The sequence below is a fragment of the Colius striatus genome, chromosome 1, assembly GCF_028858725.1.
Source record: "Colius striatus isolate bColStr4 chromosome 1, bColStr4.1.hap1, whole genome shotgun sequence".
NCBI lineage: Eukaryota > Metazoa > Chordata > Aves > Coliiformes > Coliidae > Colius > Colius striatus.
In genome coordinates this window covers 189,575,150-189,596,761 of record NC_084759.1, presented here as the reverse complement: position 1 = coordinate 189,596,761, position 21,612 = coordinate 189,575,150, and the positions used below count along the sequence as shown (strand labels likewise).

At 38.7% G+C, this 21,612-nt stretch overlaps 1 protein-coding gene across 1 annotated transcript in view; it reads left to right on the top strand.

Annotated features, from left to right (window-relative positions):
• The first annotated feature begins 15,803 nt into the window (after positions 1 to 15,803).
• TAFA5 (TAFA chemokine like family member 5) overlaps positions 15,804 to 21,612 on the top strand; it is a 428,871-nt gene continuing 423,062 nt past the window's right edge. The window contains exon 1 of the mRNA XM_061988959.1: positions 15,804 to 15,915. Coding sequence (XP_061844943.1) covers positions 15,804 to 15,915 — 112 coding nt within the window. The remainder of the gene's footprint in view (positions 15,916 to 21,612) is intronic.

Sequence of the window (21,612 nt, the reverse complement as noted above, 5' to 3'; positions counted from 1 at the left end):
AGTTTTATTGCTGAATATGATGTCCTATGATGTGTGATATCCCTTGGGTCAGTTGGAGTCAGCTGTTCCAGCTGTGCCCCCTTCCAGCTCCTTGTGCACCTCCAGCCTCCTTGCTGGTGGAGTGGTGCGAGGAGCAAAGTCCTTGACAATGTGTAAACAATTATCATCAAAAACTAAAACATCAGTGTGTAATCAACACTATTTCCAGTACAAATCCAAAGCATAGTCCCATACAAGGTACCATGAAGAATTTTCTCTTTATCCCAGCCAAAACAAATACATCCAGCAAGAATCACACAATCCATCTGTCATCTTTTGCCTGCTTACTGGAGATAAATGAAAAAATTAATTCTCTATATGGCAATATGGTCCATACTGTTACAAAAAATATCATGATCAATTTATTTTGGAAAAAAATGCCATCAGGCACTGTGATGTTTGCACTTTTGATATATGCATTTTTTAATTGTGTCTTTCATCTACAACTACCAAAGTGTTTGGACAGAGGTGTAATTATTTTAGTCATTTGCTAACTGAGAAATCAAGAGCTGGAGTCACTGTAGGAATTAAATGGCATAGTACTTACATCTTGGGCTGCATATATCATTAATGAAAAAAAAAAAAAAGAGAGAAAAAAAGAAAGAAACAAAAATCCTTGACAGTGAAGGGAAATGACCTAAACCTACTCTTTGTTGCAGAATACCTTGTTTGGTTACAGAGTGGTTCTTCGGTTTAAAATGTTTTCTGTGCAGTAAATGTCATTCATTTTCCAGAGAAGTGAGAAAGGTGAATTTGAAGATGCTCTTCTGTGGAAAGATTTAGAATATAAGTTCCCTCAGGTTTCATGAATGAATGGTCATAATCCTTTGTTCATTACCCAAAGGTGAGAAATAACAACTTACCCTTGTACATCATAACAGGCTTTCCAAAGAACTTAGGCATGATTACACGTTGTAATGGCTCTTCTGATAATATGTATGTGATACGTTGTGAGAGTACTTGGCAGATCTGAACCCTGACATGATTGTGTCAGATCATGGATTCCAGCAGGGAGAAGCAGAAGATAGTTTCTTGTCCAAAGTAAGGTCATGTACACATGCAGAAGTTTAAAGCCTTAATGAAAATTTGGAGTAGGTTGAACAAGGATTTGCCTACTGCAATTCAGTGATCTTGTGATGAAAAGCTGTTAAGTAGCAATTAATAGTTTTACACTAAACCACATTTTTTCTTATTTCAGTAACTTCAGAAGGTACAGACCTCAATTACTCATAATTGAATCCCATTCAGGCATAATACATTAAAAAAAGCTGATTGCCAAGAAGCTCTACATGTTTTGGTACACAGGAAAGAGTATTTTGCTTATGGTCTACATAATATCTAGTCCAGTTAAAAAGACAGCTTACTGCCTTTATTTCTCATACTTCCATTACTTCTATTAACCAAAAGAAGTGTGTTCAGTAGCCATATCTATTATTATCATAGTACATCTTATTTTAGCTTATTTTAATTGTAAAAAAATATAAATAATTTGGCTTTCATACAGTATGTTCTTAAAATAAATTTCATTCTAAACACCTAGTTTTTAGTAATTCATTCCAAACGGCTGAGGTATTTTACAAAGGTCACATATACGTTAAGGTCACATATATCCTGATATTCAGCAATTCTGTGATATTTTTGTTTATATAATTGCTCACTTGATGGCTCTAGTCATCTTACACAAATTTGAATGCCTCAGATTAGTTTACAAGAAATTATATTGCATAGCTTGTGTTTTTAGATCACTGTTGTAACAGTAGCTCTCAGCAATGTTAACATTCTTCATGATTTAGACCCTACGTAAGGACTTTAAGTCCTCAACTATTTGATTAATTCCTTGATAGATCTAAATTCTTTTATATTGTTATGACATGGAATGTTAGAATCTAAAATCTACCCAAGAACCTAACACACTCAGCTAACTGCTGCAGCTCAAAGAGATTTAAACTTAGGCTGACCACAGAGGTAAGTGATTTTTATAAACTTGGTCCTGGACCTGAAAAAAACCATTCTACTCCATGAAATTCCTATGGAAAAGATATACATTTCTGTGAAAAGCTTTGGTTTCACCAAATCAATGTTTTCTGATAAAAAAAGTTTTGTCAAAATTATTCTCACCAGATCTCCCTGAAAGTGACAAGATGATAACTTATGAGGACATTATTCAAAAGACACCTTATGAGGACATTATTCAAAAGACACCTACCTCTTTTTCTTCCCATTTGGCATTAGAATGGCCTTAGAAAAAGTGTATGATACTGTAACGTTTGGAAAGTATCACTGTTTCCGAGAATGACGTTTTAGTTTATGGGAAGTCTCATAAAGAATGTTATCTAAGTTTAAAAGTAGCTTAGAAAGAAGCTAAGGTGGATGGACTGCAATTAAACTAAAAGAAATGTATGCATTGACAGGCTCAGCTCTTGCCATATTAAGCCTGTAATGGTTTTGCAATTAGGTGGAAAGTCTAATGATTCAAAAGCTATCTCTTGAAATTATATTGGAACTAAAACTGACAAGACAGAAAGGAAAGACTATTGTACAGAAAAGCTTCATCCAGCACCACAGTTAATCATAAGGCAGGAGAATTCACCTATGAAGACATTGTTGAGATGTTCTGTCCAAAATAATTCGTTTATCTCTAATTTTTATCACTTCTGAAGTTTGAAGAATAACCAGATCAAAGTCTGTACAGTTATTTTACCTCAAAACTTCTCAGAACAGTAATTTAAAATATGTTAGATTTTTACTCAATCTGTTCTCAAAGTCAATGCTTTTTATGACTTGCTTAATATATTTTGTAGATCTGACATAAAGCACAGAGATTTTTGCGTTTGAGAGGGCATTTTGGTTATAGTAGGTGTTTTTGGTGGGGACAGGGGAACTATTCTGTACTATTTTAAGTAATACAACTGAAAGTTTGTGTCATACCAGATGCCAACACTTGGTAGGTTTGAAAGACAGTGTATGGACATGCAGACATTCACAACAGACTTGAAGTGCCACATTAGTTTCATGCAACGTCCAGATAATAAATAAAGACATTGTTAAGGTCCTTCCTGCCTGACAAAGATGGCTCACATAGCTGATAAGATTTAAAAGTCCATTGTGGAATGCGCATCACAGAAACCCCTAATGATGAGGGCTGGCAACTTATCAAGGAATTCTACTGATGGCCTTAATTTATAATGACACAGAAATGTGTTTGGTTTCCTCTTTTATTGTCCTGTTAACCTCACCACAAGAATAAAAGTGAATTAAAATATTCATTAGTGGTCTTGTAAAGTCATACATTGTTTCCTCATTTTAAGCTCAATTATTTTAAAAATTTTGCACATAATTTTTTTTTTCAGTCCAGTACCTAAAATTAGATTAACAGACTGTATGTCTCTCCCTATTCCAAACACAAAGCAGTTCTATTCAAGTGGAGATAATATTGCAGGATATTGATGTGATGGAGGCAATGACGCTCCATAGGGGAGCAACAAAGCGATGTTTCAAAGAGACCAGCAAAATCAATATTCTGAGCCTTTTGTTAGGGTGCTCAACAGGAGACAGAACCATAGCTGCACGATGCATAGAGGCCCTTCCAGGGTACTGATGAACCAGTTCTAATGAGCTGAACACTTGGGGTATTATTACATATTAAAGCCTTGTGAATCAAACATGTCTAAGACAAGTTAACATTCACAGCTGAACCATTCTGCCTTCCTGCTTACACTGCTGTATATTCAACAGGTTTCAATATGATACAACATACATGTCTATAATGAAGAAAGGTAATCCTTTTTTTTTTCACGAAATCATAGCTTTAGGCTGGAAGGAACCTCTTCAGAGCATCCAGTCCAAACACTCTGCTCAAGCAGGGTAAGCTACAGCAGGTTGCCCAGGACCACTTCCAACTCAGATCTGAGTGTCTCTAAGATGGAGAACTCCATAACTTCTCAGGGTAAGATTTGCAAAGGACAGTCTTCCACAGCTTCCTACATCCAATCAGACAGCTGCCACCACAACATCCACAGGATGAGATACATTTCTGCTGCCATGTCTGGTCCCCATCCCTCATGCCCACCAAGTCCTGCTCTGAAAACTCAGGACAACACCAAGATGCCTTCCTCACCTTTGCCTCATCATCACTGCCACCAGTGGTGCAGGGCCACAAGTGTGTCAGAGCACAGTCTGTCTATGTCCGCGCTTCCACAGAAGCTCTAGCCCTAGGGCTGTGTAAAGAGCAAGTGTAGTTTATATGCAAGTACAGTTTATACGTAGAAATGCTAGGAAGAAACACTACATAATACTGCTTAATTTAGATCATGATGATCCCAAATGCAGAGCAGAATCAAGCACCTGACTTCTTAGTTTCAAACTTGTAGATTTTGAAAGGTAAAAAATGAAGGTGTAGGGGAAATAAGTTTTGGACAGCTGGAAATTATTTTTTGTAACAAAGTTACTATTTCTAATAAACTCACTTTCCTAATTAAGTATCTGGATTAATAAAAGATAAACAAATTTGATCTGGGTAGGATGAAGATGAATGTGAGTCTAAAAAAAAAAGAGAGAGTTTAAAGAGTTGAAAAACAGTATATTAATTGTAACTTTTCTTTGATCTTGTCCAAAAATATTCTTTTGAATACTAATGTAATAATTTTAATTTTTTTGTTCATTTAATGAAACTTGTTGTAGATACAACTATTCAGAAAAAGTAGCTATGTGTTGGTTCGAAACTGATTCAATGTCAGAAAGTCAATGCCATGGATAATATTATCTGCAACGTGATATGGAATTTGCCATGAAAATTACATACTTGCAGTAAGTGTTATCCAATCCAAAGACAAAGCACAGAAGCTAAGGCCAAGTAAATCAAATTTTTTTGATATCAATCTTGTTCAATGGCCTGTCTTTTTTCATAATTAAGCACATTATACAGTCATTGTTAAAATTACAGAAATTGTCCTGAGATCAGGCAAGAAATGATTGGTCTCCTCTCAAGGTGAGTAGCCACATAAATAATTACCTACAGAATCAGTTTCACTTTTATACTTTCTTCTTCTGGCCTGTAAGCCTTGATTTATTATGTGTACAGTGACTCTGTTTCAACAAGGGGATTGTAAGTGCCCCATTATAGAACCATTGATTGATGCAGATTTGCCCACGGCAGAGAAGAGAACTGAACTGAACTCCCATACATCCTGAGCAAATGTTATAATGACTAGGATGGCTTCAGGACATGGTGTGGCATCTGTCCTATCGCCAACTACTTCATTCTCCTCTGCACACAATACCTAGCTGGAAGGATTACAGTTGATGACCTTCAGGAATAGGGTCTGGGATAAAGATCCAGGTGGACAGCGTCCTAATGAGGGGACAAGAGTTACTCTTGTCCTCTGCATTTTCAAGTGGCTGTCTCCTAGTGATTTCTGAAGCTGCACCCATTTTCTGACTTTATGTTCAGATTCTGTGCTGAGGTACTTAGCCCTCATCATGGTGTCTGAAAACCCAACTGTTACTCAAAGTCTTAGAAACTAGTCAATTACCTTAAAAAGAAGCAAGACATCATCTAACTTTTAATAACTTTTTAATTTTTTTTTAGTTTACCATTATTCAATTACTTTTTAGAGAATAACTGGATTTGATAAGGATCTTTGGAGACCATGTAGTCTGACCTCCCTGCTCAAAGCAGGCTCAGTTACAGCAGGCTGCTCAGGGCCTTGTCAAAAACAGGCTTTGAGTATCTCCAAGGATGGAGACTGTACAGCATCACTGCACAACCTGTTCCAGTGTATGATTGCCTTCACAGTAAAATAATTTTTTCAGTATTTCAGCTTGTGCCTATTTGGTCTTGTCCTTTCACGGTACATTACTGAGAAGAGTCTGTCTCTCCTCATGATGATCGATCCATAAGACAATACCTTCTCTTTTTGAGGATAAAGCAATCCCAGCTCTCATAGTATGTCCTTGCACAACAGATGCTCTAATTCCTCAACTCTTGGCCCTTTTCTCCAGTGTGCTCAGTATATGTATCTCTCTCTGGTACTGAAGAGATGGTCATATCTCTCCTGTAGTCCCTTATACTACTTCTTTGGCAGTTGAGCACGGAAGACAGCACTTCAAATGTGTCTCACCAGCACCGAGTAGAGGGGACCCTTGAACTGCCGACAACACTCTGTCCAATGCAGTTGAGGAGACTGCTGGCTTTCTTTACTGCAAGAACGCATTGCTGGCTCAGGGTCACCTTGATGTCCACAAGCACAACCAGGTACTTTTCTGCAAAGCTGCTTAGCAGACCATTGGCCTCTAGTTCATACTGATGCATGGGGTTATTCCTCTGCAGGTGCAGGACTTTGCACTTCCCATTTTTTGAACTTCATGAGCTTTTAAGGATGCACATGCAGGTGACAACTTCAGAGTCAAGTCCACTGCTTTATGAAAAAATCGCTCTTCCAGAATTTATAATTTCCTGCCATGCAACCACCTCTTGTCCTCTTTCCTACTGCACTTTCCCTCCCTCCCCTGCCCTTACAAAGCCAAAGATTCTAAAGTAAAAGTAATTTTATGAGCAAGATAACTAGTAAGTAAATCACTCATCCACCTTTGGAGCCTTTAAAAGAAAATGTAATTGCTCCTTTTTATAATTTATTGTTGTCCATTTTACATTCTAGTACCTTTTCTTCTCCCACCCTACATCTAAAACCCTATTTTAGAATATAGAAATAGAATGTTTTTGATGATGAACCACGCATTTCAGTTGACCAGAAAAGCCAATGGAAATTTCAACCCTCATCTGCTCCTCAGCAACAGTTTGTCTGCTTCTCAAAAAGAGTCCATCAGGTTCAAAGGCTGCAGTTTGCACACTACAATTTACAGTAAATGAATAGTTTCTAGTTTCTACTCAACAAGGTGATGATTTGTTTGAGGGATTTCCTGGTCGAAGTTAGCTGCTTTCTGAAAGATGGTATAATGATACCAGAAACATAATTTCATTCTACTCTAAAGAGACAATAGTTGAACCGGCACACGGGAGAACATAAACAAATCACATTGTCTGTGAGTCTTATCAGCTCTAGATGAAAATTTCAGCTTTTAAACTTGTAATATGCAGCTTTGCTTAGTTTGTCAAGATAGTTTGGTTTGTTGTGGTGTTCTCCTTTGTGCTTTTTTTCTTTTTCTGGGGTAATTTCTTACTGTTCACTGATCAACCATGTTACTGCATGGTGAATTTAACAATTCAAGTACCAGCTTAGGCAGAGCACAACTGCATTCACTACCCCATCATTGAGATGAATGCTTAACAACACACTTCCAAAATGTTTGTGCCTTGTCCTGCCTTCAAACAGAACGTTTCATCAAAAAAGTCTGAATCTTTACAGAAAAAAAACCATTAACCATTCATGGTTCCAGTAGAAACAAAGAAAATGAGCCATTGAAACAACTGTCAAAGAGCTGCTCAGAAAATCTATCAGCCTCATTAGCAAGAGAAGTCAGCTTTCAGAACGTAAGCTTGTACTCTAGAGGATATCACTTCTTTCTTCTACAGTAAGGTTTGTGAAGAAGTGAACAGATTTCCAGAAAACATCAATAAGACACATAGTTAGTCAGATATGTACTTACCTCTCTGGTGGGTGTTAAATGTTGAAGGAAATAATGATTTATGTAGTAAACCTGTTAGTGGCTTCAAAGCATGCTCCCTGAAAGACAGAATTATGCAGCTGCCAAACCTGCAATGATGCTTTTTCCCTTGAATGGGTAGATGCTGACTGTATTTACAGACACATATAGGATACTTTGATTTCTCTCTCCTAGAGAACTCACTGCAGGGAAATTAACTGATACAGGACTCAAAAACCATCTGTATGATATGTAAGTTATCAAATTGTGGTATGTCATTGAAAGAAAACTAATGAAAGGCAATCGGAGGAAAAAAAAAAGAAAAAGGAATAAATTCTCAAATAAGTAATTTATTCTTTACTTGCTTTAAATCTATTGTAAAATAATTGCATATGTTATTGATTATGTATCAAAAGCAATTTTTTCTGGACACTTAGGAGCAAGTACAGAAATCAGCGTCCTTTTCACTTGAATACACAAAATGGCACTAGACCTAATGCATAAAAAATTGAATTAATAATTTATGCAATCTTCAAGACAGAAATTTGCTCACAGTTATGATTTCATATCCCTCATATTCTTATCTATTAACTGTAATGAAAATAATTTACCTTTTTTTTCCCATTTCATGTTGTGATTTCTTTTTTAATTTTTAAAAATAACTCACCTTCCTAAATTATCTGCATATGCAAGTAAGTTATTTCTGTTCTTGCTGTCAAATCCAGATATTGCATCACTGTAGCTCAGGTAATGACTCATTTCTGAATAATTTGGTAATTTTTTTAAACTCCAGATACTTTGAATGACAGCATTCCAGATACCCCTTTTTTTTTCTGAGCCAGTAAAGGTTTCTAAGTGAATAAAAACATACTTATCTATCACATTACTTGTAGCCATTTTGGTGCAAAGAAACAATCTTACACATCCACATCATAAAAACCCCCATTTTATTAGTTCATGCTACAAAGAGCTGTGGTTTATTGTAACCCAATCTTAGTTATGATATTTAAGTTTCTTGCATATTGATAGTAAAGTGGGTTGTTTTAACCTCAATATTTTAAAGATCTAAGAGAGAATGCAGTAATTCTACAAAAGTTCATTTAATCCCTTGGTCATTTACAGCTAGGATTTCTTGGAAAAAAAATGGCAGAAACATTTTGATAGGACATTATATTGGTTCAAATTTTTTTATAAAAACTGCATACTTGCCTTTGACACAAAGTAGAATTAAAATGCATCTTTACATGTTTCTCCTTCATACTTTTTCTGCATTTTTTTGTAAGTCTACAAATAATATTTGGTCAGAATGACAATGTGGATTTTGTGACACCACAATAGTTATACAGACAGGTATAAAAATGTTTTATATTAGCAGAGTATTTCCACTGTCACTCTCCTGCTTACATTTGGCTTCCCAAATAATTGGATAGGTCAATGTAGCTGCAGTGAACAAATTTACATATTTTGTTTTATGGAGTGAGGACTTCTCCTAACTTAAGAAAGCCTTCACGTGAAACAAAAATCATATAGACCTTTAAAACTAAATCTATATCAAAATAAATCTATACTAAAATAAATCTGTAATGTCATTAGAAGGTAATTAAAGTTAGAAAAAACCCTGTTAAAGTAATAATGTCTATGAAAAAAAAAACCACCAAGCATTACTAACTGGCAGCTTGAATTAGTTAAAGAAAGATCAGCAAAAAGAAAGTCTACAGGTAACATATCATAGTCAGACGTTTGTAAAAACCAGAAAAAACATTCATTGATGACAGCAGCTTGCACATGGACAACTAATGCAATAGAACAACATGCCTTAGCTTTGGTTACTGAATGTCAACAGCTTTCTTCTAAATATATTCTGACTATGCACTAAGAAAACTGTGGGCAATTTTTAAGGACCTTATTGCTGCTGGCCTTGAAAGAAGCTCTGTTGCATGGACATGTATCAAAACCTACCAGTCTTTTAAGTACTCTGTAAATAAATACTTTTACTGAAATACTGTGTGAGAACTAAGTTTTTGATCCCATAGTTTCAGATATATGCAGCTCTCTGCCATTTAGACTCAAATATTATTTCTGTTATTGCAGAACTGAACTCTAAATTATAATTTGACAATGACATCAGCATGTTCTACATGCTCTGTCTCTCTTCCTTTCTCTTTCTTTGTCACAAATGCAAGAAATGTCTGCTTAATGTGAAGCAACAGCAAAATCTTCCCTATTAAATAAATTGTCAATATTATGGGCACTAAACAAGATATTAAAAAATCATTGAGGTATGTGTCTAGTTTAAATCCTTTCTTCAATCATGGCCCATGATTAGTAAATACAAAGATAACAAATCATAAAAAAATCTAAAAGTGTTGTTTTTCATTAATTGTGAATCTGTATCACCTGACTGCTATCCACTGACCTCTTCTGTTCAAAGAAGATGAAAGTAAATTGCAATTCCCTTATATTTTTTTTTTCTGATATTTGCTATGGTCATTGAAGAGATGCTGTGGAATGTTATAAAGAGACGTTGGATCTTTGAAGTACTCTGTTGAAAATGTAAATGATTAAATCATTTTGAAGAGCTAACTTTATTAGGTCCTACTGCTTAGTTCTGTTGACATAAAACAAGCTGATGTTACATAGCTCTTGCATGTAATTCATGTTTTTAATATTGTAAAAATTTTTTAAATATTTTTAAAAGTTTTTATTAATAGTACTTCTTTACATCTATTTTATTAATATTTGTCTCAAAATTAATTGACCTAAACAATAATGCCCATTCAGATATTATGCTTTTTTTTCTTTCCATAAAAACAACTTTTACAATCAACTGGAAAATTCTGTCTTATTTAAAGCTAAAGTTCAGTTGTTGGTGTGAATTTTATTGGTTGGTAATTACGAATTACACTGCATCAGTGTACTGCCATAGAAAGTATACACTTTTTACTCAAACCTTTTATTTTCGAAGTAAATAAACAAACTAAAAATGAACAGTAGGTTTCTTTGTAAAGATCTAAAGAATGTTACTTTCCTTCTATCGTGTATATGTCTGATGCTAAATGAATGTTAGGATTTATCCTCTGTAGGCTGTACCTGTAAGAGAGGTCAACATCACTGCACGGGCTTTACAGGTCTGACAGCCAAGCAGAAAGCAGTGGTGCGTACAGACATCATGGACAAACTGTCAGACACATAGGTACAGCATACAACAGGATTCAAACTATATCTGTTCCTAGTCAGTAGAAGCATTTTGCTTGTGATCTCAGCTGGAGCAATGGCACAACTTATCTTAATAAATAGCTTAAATATTATTTTAATTTCCTTGTAGATATTAATTCTTTCAACAGCAATAGCAGAACAAGAGATCTGTGTCTCTGATTGTATGGGAATAAATCTGATTTCTGACACGCTTATTTTACTTTGATATAGAGCCTTTAGCTTGCATTTCTGGGGTTTTTTTTTTTTTTTGTCTGCTTTTAGGCATCTGTCCATGAGTTTAATCATTGTTCCTACATCTCTGCATATACAAAACTCTGGATATTGGGAATTTCTTGAAAGAGGAGGGAGGTATCAAAGACAGAGGCTTCACACATTTTCCTTGAAAATCAATGTGAAGGGGACATGTCAAGGAAGAGGCAAGCAAATTAATTTAAGATCACATTCTGCTGTATTATCATTGAGTAGGATTTTACTCTGTGAGTGGCATCACTCTAGGGTGAGCTACTCTTCAACACAAGACAGAGCAGAACAGACAGATGATTACTAGGGATCAACATACACCTACAGAACAAACCAGTAGCGACCTAAAATGACAATTTTAGGAGCAGTTTTAAATCTTGCCTTGTCTTTGACAGTCAAATCAGAATGTAATGTTTTCAAAATCTACCTTCACACAGAATCACATAGAATGGTAGGGTTGGAAGGGACCTTTAGAGATCATCTAGTCCAACCTCCCTGCAGAAACAGGTCCATCTAGATCACATCACATAGGAACACGTCCAGGTGGATCTTGAAGACCTTCAAGGAAGGAGACTCCACAATCTTCCTGGGCAGCCTGTCCCAGTGCTCCATCACCCTCACAGTAAAATAGTTTTTCTTATATTTAAATGGAACTTCTCGTGTTCCAGCTTCATCCCATTACCCCTTGCCCTCTTGCTAGATACCATCGAAAAAAGGGAGGCCCCAACCTCCTGACATCCACCATTTATATACTTATAAATATTACTGAGATTCCCCACCAGTCTCCTCTAAACAGCCCCAGTTCCTGCAGCCTTTCCTCATAAGGAAGTTGCTCCAGTCCCCTGATCATCTTAGTGGCCCCGTGCTAGACTCTCTCCAGAAGTTCCCTGTCCCTCTTGAGCTGAGAAGCCCAGAACTGGACACAGGACTCCAGATGAGGCCTCACCAGGGCAGAGTAGAGGGGGAGAAGAACCTCCCTTGACCTGCTGGTCACACTCTTCCTGATGCATCCCAGGAGATGCCATTGGCCTTCTTGGCCATGAGAGCACATTGCTGGCTCATGGCTAGTTTATTGTCAGCCAGGACTCCCAGGTCTCTCTCTGCAGAACTGCTCTCCAGCAAGTCAATCCCCAGCCTGTACTGGTGCATGGGGTTGTTCCTTCCCAGATGCAGGACTCTGCACTTGTCCTTGTTGAACCTCATGAGGTTCCTCTCTGCCCAACTCTCAAGCCGGTCGAGATCCCGCTGAATGGCAGCACAGCCTTCTGGGGAATCAGCCAGTCCTCCCAGTTTGGTGTCATCAGGGAATTTGCTGAGGTTACACTCTGTACCCTCATCCAGGTTGTTGATGAAGATGTTAAACAAGACTGGCCCCAGAATCTATCCCTGTGGAACTCCACTGGCCACAGGCCTCCAACTCAATTCCATGCCACTGATCACGATCAGTAACTTCATATAAAATGCCTTATACACATCTACTACATGCAGATGTAGACAGAAACACAAAGGCTTCAGCTTGGTGGTCCTTGTTCTCAGTAAGCAATATCTTACTTTCTGAGTAACAGACTAGTTCTCTTACACAAAAAATAACCTGGTGTCAAATGAACAATGTCAGATTTCAGAACAAGTGATGCAATACTTCAGTTTCCCCATCAAGTTTCAGGCATTATTTAGGTGAACAGTATTCATGACTCCCACTCCTCAGACTGAAAGATGTATTTCCAAGACAAATCCTCTTGTATAACTACAACTTAGTGGGTAAACCTTAGATTTACTATATAAAATGCAGTGGACTATACTGAAAGGTATAGCAGCCTATATACTGTTGCAGCTATCCCTTGTGGCTTTAAAGGCTCTTCATCTATACATCATGCTATAAGATATTCTTTTTAGTAATAGTTAAAATACAACAGTGCATTCAATATGCATAGCTGTAATGGCAATCAAATTTCTTTTCATACATACAGAAAACTGCTTAATTTACATGTTAGTCCTGGAAGTGCAACAAACAGCAGCACATCATGCTGAGGCATTTTTGTTGCTTAATACTTATTTACATTTGTTCTGAGAAAAGGAAATTCGAAAGTCGTATTTTAAAAAACCCATCTCATTATGAAGTAGTACTTTACAACATCAAATTGAACTTACACCTCAGGATACCAAAGGAGCACTATGGGACTTACATCGACTTACAAAGAAAATCTAGTGTCTAATTCAGGGATAGAAGATGTTACAAAGATTTAGTCTTTAAATGCAAAATAATAATAAAATGCTGCTATAAATTCTGTAGGGGAGAAGAATCAAGCTTAGCATGTTGTCTTAATGCTTGAGTTGTGCTCTATTCTAGTCTTGAAATGTAACAGAAAAGAAATTCCCACTGAAAATAAGGGAAAGGGAAGTCATATCTTGGAAGGCAAAGTTATGCGTGTACTCAAATGATAGTTAAAGCTTAATCTCTGTGAAGCGTACTTGAACACATCAGCCTACTGCTGATGTTCAGGATGCAAACTGCTCTGGTAGAAAATCAGATCTGGAATCAAAGAGATTACATTGATGATGTCCTCACAGTGCAAAACTGAATTTAGTTCCAAGCACCTAGCCAAGTGCAGCTGTACTAAAAAAGCCCCTGCAGGCCTGTCTTGTAAATAACGCATCATTCACAAGTCCAGACATTTAGATGGTGAACAATTAGACAAACGTGGGGCTACTGAAGAAATATAGATCTACTTTTTCATGGTATTTTTATTATGCAAGCAAAACACATGAGGAGATGCCTGGGACACTTTGTGACCAAGCTGCTCTTCTAGTCTGCCAATCCAGTCTATACAAGGAACGTGACTACAGTCTGCTGAACTTAAAATATTAATTTGAGGACATTGCTATGGAAATGGAATGGAAAAGCTCAACTACCTGGTCCCTCTCGAAACATTTCTGATTTTTTTATTATTATCATAAAAGCTACTGGGATATATATGAACTAGAGCCTTCTAAATCGTGTTTCATGTAGACGTGTCCCTGCCTCTACACCAACAGAAACGAAGTGCCAACACTCCCTGTAAGGACCACAGATGAAGCCAGAAGGAACGTTCCCAACAATACCCATGACTGTGTCTTGCCAAAATACACCGTGGAGACCTCAAGCCGCGTCGTGCAGGTGAGGACACAGGAAGCGGTCCCCGGGCCCCTTCTCCTTTCGCCGAGACTCCGTGTCCAAGAGCAAAGCTACCCCGAGGGGGCTCCGGACGGGCATCACCTCTCCTCTCCTTCCCTTCCCTTCTCCGCCCGGCTCCTCCGCGCCGCCGTTCCGCCGAAAGGCCGCGGGGAGACGCCGGGGGCCGGAGCTGGCTCTGCCCCTGTAGCGTTGCGAGGCTTGCCCCCGTCCATTCCGAGGCCTGCGGCCCCTGCCCGCTGCTCGGCCGCTCCGACTCTCACCCCTGGTGAGGCTGGGGAAGCAGTCGCTGCGGCGAGAGTTCCCCCTGCGGCTCCTCCCTCCCCACCGCAAAGGGTTGAGCCCGCAAGTCGCCGAGTCGCGCCGGGGGAGGCAAGCAGAGGAACGAGGCGAGACGCCGGCGGGTAGAGGCAGGGGCAGAGGCGGGGGCAGGCGCGGGGGCAGGTGCGGGGGCAGGTGCGGGGACGATGCCAGCCTGGGGGCTGGAGCGCTCCGCCAGCGAGGACACGCAGGTGGCGCGGCGCCGAGGGAAGGACCGCTCCGTGCGCGCTTCACCTGTGGGCGTGACCACCGTCCCCCTCCTCCTCCTCCTTTTTACTTGAAGAGCCGGCGCCGCTGTCGCGGCAGAGCCTAACAGCGGAGCTGGTAGTGCTGGCAGACGAGGAGATCCGCTGCTGCCCCTTCTCGTGAAGTCTCCCGTCCGCCGCGGATCCCGCCGCCCTTCGCGTCTCCGCCCCGTCGAGCTCGCACGACCTGCTGCGAGGGGAGAGCAGACTGCGCCCGCCGCTGGGGACCGGAGCCACTGTCCGCCGGCCGGGTCGGGCCGGGCTGCCCGTCTGCGTCGCCGCCCTCAGCCGTTGCCGGGCATCGCCGCGCCCCGCTCCTCGGCGGGTGCTGTGCGCGGATCGCTCTCGCTCCCACCGAGCCGGGCGGGCGGCGGTGGCCGCCAGCATACCCCCGGCCCTTCGTGCCCGCTGCCCCCGCGGCCATGCTGCCCAGCGCCGGGAGGCGGCGGTGGCCTGAGCGGAGGTCGCCCTAGAGCGGGCAGGCGGGCGGGCGGGGGAGGCCTTCCCGCGCTAGCACCGCCTCGGCCCGGGCCCGGCTCGCCGAGGGCTGCGCCTGGGAAGGGGGGCGGTAGGGAAAAGGACAACAAGCGAAACAACTTCTGCAAAATTAGAAAAAAAAAAAAAAAAAAAAGGAAAAAAGATAGAGGATTGTTCGTGGGACATCTTCGAAGAGCAGCACCACGCCAGGCATCCGAGTACTAGTATAACCCACCACTCCAGTGAATCGCACCATAGTAGCGGGAGGAAAACTGGCTGCAGCCACTGCACCCGAGTCCTGCATGCTTTAGAGTCGCCTTGGCTTTCTGTCTGGAAGATGATTTCTGCAACAGGATCATGTTGCTGTTGACAAACCACGGGGTCCTTGGAAGATGCCATCCTTGAGGATTACATGTGCAGAAAGGCCATCAGTCAAGGGGAGAGCTGGCTGGTGAAACTGACTGACTTTCTCCCCCACTGGGGAAGTGGCTTCAATGGCTCCATCTCCCAGGAGAAGCAGTAGGAAAGATGCCAACACGTTGCCAAGCATGTCCTCAACTTTCTGGGCTATCATGATCCTGGCTAGTCTCCTGATCGCTTACTGCAGTAAGTACATATTTGTCCCGGTGTTTTTGCTGGGCATAAATCCATGCACTTCTAGTCTGAGATAACGCTTCTGGCAAAGTCCAAGCACTGAAGCTGGCAGGCACTGAAATTGGACTTGCCACCTCAATGCATCTCCCCCCACTCTCCCATGGTAAAGCAGATAATGATGCTTCTTGGGAGCATAAGATATCATTAGGTGGTATTTCCAGTCCAAACCAAACGTCTTGGATTTTGAGAAAAACTTTTTAATGGTATTAAGTGTGATCCACTCTCCACTGTTTTTTATCAGACATTACTAGCTTTCTCACAGACTATTCCTCCATGTACACACTCCTATCCTCATCCACGTTCCAGGAACAGTGGCTGTTTTGCTTATGGTAATTCCTTTAGGAAGCATGTACTTAGTGTCTTAACATCACTGGGATCGTATATGATTCTCTGACTGTGAAATTGCATCTGAACAAACCTGGCACTTCCTTAGCATATCCTCAGTTGTTTAATAAGCCCGTGCTATCAGTTTTAGAGCTGCATCCCAGGTTATCAGTACAGTTTTGTGTATTCTTTTTTCAGGCCTGATAGATTGTCCATTAATCACACTGACTTGCAGATAAGGTATCTGTAAGAGTCTAGTGCCTGGACTAATAATACTTTTAAAGGTCTTTATTTTTTCTTGTTTGTTTTTTTTTTTTTCCCCATCTGCAAGAGCGATTTGAAGCACTTCTGTAATATGAATACAGTCAATGATCCTACTTCTGGGGAATGCAGGTTAGTCCAGAGTAGGAATTTTTCAAAGAGAATAGAAAAAGCAGTTTTTGTGTGATAATGAAACAGTATGTAATTTGTCGGGGGTATAGTATTTGTTACAACTTTGCCAAAATGAATCTACAGTATTTTCCCAACCTGAACTGAATGTGGTCTGTAATTTGCCTATGGTGTGTATTCCTTTTATTAGCTGTAGCATAAAAGACTTTGAACTAGGCTTGTCTTGTTGAGCTGTGATAGGTGTAGGTTACGATGAATAGGAGATAGATGCTGGTTTTCAGGAGCCTGCCTGCTGCATTTCTTAACCCTGTATTCCATTCCCTTCAACTGCATTATATTCTGCATATTTCTGTGGGGTTTTTTTATTTTTTTATTTATTTTTTTTAATTTGCTTTTTTTTTTTTTTTAATGAACCAAGACTGTCATTGGCTAAGAGGACTTTTAATTCTTTCCCCACCTCCCCCCCATATTACAGGGACTCTTTCTACTGATCACAGTGTAAGAGGCTTACTCCAAAAAGAATAACGTACTTTGTAATTATTTTTTTTTGTAATGCAGCTTATTTCACATTACACTTCTCATAAAAAAATCACATCAAACAGTCCACACTTTTAAATACTTTAATTTGGTACATAATGCCACATTAAACATGCTAGAGGATATACTGAACAACATATTGAGATTTAAAAGAATTTCTGTGCATAGTGGGAGATAAGTGACTCAGTAAATGCATTTTACAGGATGAATAGTTCAAGTGTAAAGGGAATTCATATGGCTATTAGTGATGAGAAATATTTAATGAAGTTTATCTGTAGAGAAATATCTGGAGAGTCCCAGGCTTTTTATGAGAAGATATGACTTCTGTGCAGATATCTTCTGTCAGTATAGGCTTGGAAAGTAAACTCTGTAAAAAAAACCTGTAAACTCTGACACCCGAGAAACTGCTTTTCTTCAACACTGAAATGTTTGACAATGTTCTGTTCTAAGGAATGAAACTGGCCATTTGAATTCTTATATGTTGTGCATTGTTTGTTTTGTTTGCATTGTTTACTGATGCAGAATAATGCAAATATTAGCCGATAGTAAGGCAATTTCTGGTGTGCTTAAATGACTAGTTTCTAATTAGCAATCTCAGACAGTGTAGATAGTGTTCCGAAAACATGTAGTACACTCTTCATTCCATAAAGCACAGAAAAGCACCATGCAGCTTAAAATATGCAGTGTCAAAACACTCCACCATTTGTGTAATGTTTCACTGATTTGACAAGTGCAATTCCAAATGTTAATGAAGCACCATGAACATTTTCTCTAGCGGTAGTATTTGAAAAATTGCAAAAAATGGTTTTGGTTTGTGGAAAGGGTGAAGATGTTTAAAAATCAGGGAGAAATGTGAAGCTATTTCTGAGTAAAGTAGTACTGCAAATGTTATGAATTCTTTTAAAATAATCTAGGATTTATTCAGTCTTTTTTTTTCATCTGGTGTCTTGTTCTTTGAAGAAGAGCATAACTGGGGGCAATGGGACACATGTTTTAAGAATAACAGCCTTGCCATATTTCTTAGGAAGTAAAAGAAAAGAACTTGGCAATGTAAGATGTTCTGTATTTTTCCACACACCTTATATTCAGATGTATTCTGACTTAAATCTCGACTATCCAGCAGATCTCTGTAAGAACAATAAAGATGAATATATTATTAAGTAATGACGTTCTATTTGATTATCTCTCACTGTGTCATTTTATTGAATTTACATGAAACCTTGCAACTCCAAAAAAATAACCAGAACTTTTCTATTTTTCTTTTTTTTTTAGCACTATAAATAAAACTTTTGATCTACCTTGCTTATTTTCATTTTTAATCTATTAGTCTGACAAAGCTTATTCCTAAAGCAGTTGTTTCAATGTTGCTTCCTCTTCCCCTAAGTACTTTGTGAATCTTTGTTTCTAGGAATGTATTTGTTGTTCAATAGTTATCCCTATTGCTGCGAGCAATTGGTAAACACCAAACTCGGTGTTCCCCTTGACAGATAAGCATATTTATAAAGGTTGTTCTGAATGTATATGAAAAGTTTATTTACACTTTTAATTTCTGAATCCAAATTATGTTCTCTTTGACATGGTAAAATGATAAACTGATCATTTTTTCTTTCTTAAATGTTTAGATTATACTTAGGGATAGTGGCTCCATCCTATGGTGGAAGAGAAACCTGCATCAAATCAATTAGGTTAGTTGCTATAGTGATGAATATAATGTAATATTCTCTAACCGAACTAAAATAGTCTGATTTGGTAGGTTCTCAGCAGGAGAAGGCAAAAATGAAGTAGTAGAAATAGGCTGTTTATGGTCCTTCATGTAACCAGCAAGGAGTTAGTTTACTTAACAGAAGCATCAGTAAATATAAAAACAGTCTCAGAAGGCTGTCCTGGTAGAGAGTGATCACCTTCAATAGCAATTCAGACTAAGAGCAGTTGTGGCATTTTTGGATCACAGACATGCATTCTGCATACTCATTTTATAAGCAGTAGTAGGCCAGAGAGTAGTACCTACAATGAGTTCTTTTAGTTACTGTTTTTATATTGTAAAGGTACATTGAGTTGGGGTTTTTTTCTCCTTTGTAACTGGGATTTGCATTTTTCCGTGTTAGAAAGTTTGGTCAAATTAAGGAAATTTTCTGTGCTGTCAGAGCTGCATGCTAGTCAGAGATCTAAATAACATGGTTTTGATTTAGAATTAGTGTTTAGTGCATGTAGTGCATTTATTTGATTGGCCTTGCTATAAATACTGAGGTGTTTTTATGTGTAAATGATGACTTTTTAAACAACATATGACTCGGTTTTAGCAAAGTTCTGGCTGGTTTTGCTTTCCTTATTTTATACTGTTTTTTAAGCATTAGGAATAAAATATTAGACCCTTGTGGTGTTATTGGTTTTACTGTTCTGTAAAAGTAATACTTCTAAGGGCAAGCAAATGGGTTTTTTGAAAGAAACCACCAAAATGGAATGGTATTTGGAAAGTTCACCTTCTTGTTTTAAAATGGAGAGAGGAATATGAAGCCCAGTATTTATGCTGACTAAATGGTGATAGTAATAGGAAGAATAATCCAAAACTCCAAAATGCAAAGTATTTACTGTAGCTCTACAATTCTGCATTGTAAGTGCAAGTTCTTCCACAGTAATAAGAAATGGAAAGAGGAAATGTTTTCCTACTTCATTACTCCTTTTGCTTGCAGAATACAACATAAGAATGTTGTAGTGATGAAATACTGGTAGGTTATATTAAATGACTGATTCTGCAGTCTACTATTTAAATCTGTGGAATTTGTTAAGCAGAAAAATCAAGCCCTTAGCATAAATAGAAACGTGTCTCAAAGATTTTTCCATGGTGCCATGCAAAATGCAAAATTCCCATGAAAAATAAATTGACCTCACCTTAAAATGAGCCCCTGTTTTTACACATTGTGTGGACACTGCTTATTTGATAAATGCCTTTTCATCATCATGCTCTGGACTTGCTTGTTGTCTAGAAGACACAGACTGCTATGGTCTCCAGGTCTTATCGTCCTCTTATGGTATTTGAGACTACCATCAGAGATAGCAATTAGCTGTGACAGTCACCTGGACACCTCTCCAACAGCACCTACCATATCATCATGCAAAGGCTACTGAATAAATGTTGAATGATAAGTGGTCACTGGTGATTTATGTTGGGTACAAACAAGTCACCTCTGCATCGGAGCCTACAGCTGTTACTGGTCCCTGTATTATTCAGATTACTTTCTCTGTTTCTTACAAGTGAAAAATACTTTTTTTCTTTTTAAGGTCTGTCCAACTGATCTGTAACTTTGTTACGTTTTCTGCAAGAATTACTGTTTGTATTTTTCCCAAATGTTGAACAGAGAGTAAATGTGACATATAGAACAACTGTCATTCAAACTTCTTTTCATCCTAGTTTGTGTATAGAAATGAAGAATAATGCTTTTATGACATTAAATAAGAAAGGCAAGATATTAAAATTTAGTTTCTTTATAGAACATCCCAGGTGCTCTTTTTTAAGAAGGCTCATTTTTTTAATTAAAACCAGTACTTTGAACTTAATGGCCTCTACAACATACTTTCCTGTCAGTGTGAGTACCAAACTGACATTGAGGTTGTCTCAGCAGTTGTGCTGTAGTCTGTTGAGGTGAGGTATTACACAGAAGTTGTTGGCGGAAATAATGGGAAATAGATGGGGAGGGGGAGCTACAAAGAAATTGATATTTTCAATTAAATATCTGACAGAGGAATATTCCATGTCTGTCATTAGGGTTAATAGGAGAGAGAATGAGATCTCTTTGACTTCTTTTGTTTTGGTTTGGTTTTTTTTGCAAAGTACTGTATTGTTCTCATCATTTACTATGAAAACAACATTGGAAGCATAGAATACAGCCCCATTGCCTCATCTAATTGTGTAAACATGGGCTAGATTTTTGTCTTCTTTTATTGAAGTCCCATTAATTTTTCACTCTTTGCTTAGTGACTCCATTGAAGCAGTAAAGGTAATTCCTTCACTGAGATTAACCTTATAAGATAAGCCAACTCTTTCTTTGCTGGGAGCTTCATGTGTAAAATCTTTCAAGTTTTAGGTGAAATTTAGTGCTTTCTTAGTGAGTGCTCTAACCATGAGGCTATCATGTGAAAAAAAACACATCCATGGATAGTCCAACATCCGACAGATTGAGTAATGTCTATTAGAGGTGTGCCTTGGACGTTATCAGTAACTTAAAAATGTGCTTGGATACTGAACCATATACAGAAGTGTCAAATACATTCACAAATCTAGATAGCACTGATTAACCACAGCCTTCCTGTCCTGTATATTCTTTGTTGCTAAATTCAAACCAGAATGTTTTCATGCTTGGGCTCATATTTGACCATATTGTTCCACTTTTGGGCTGGGGA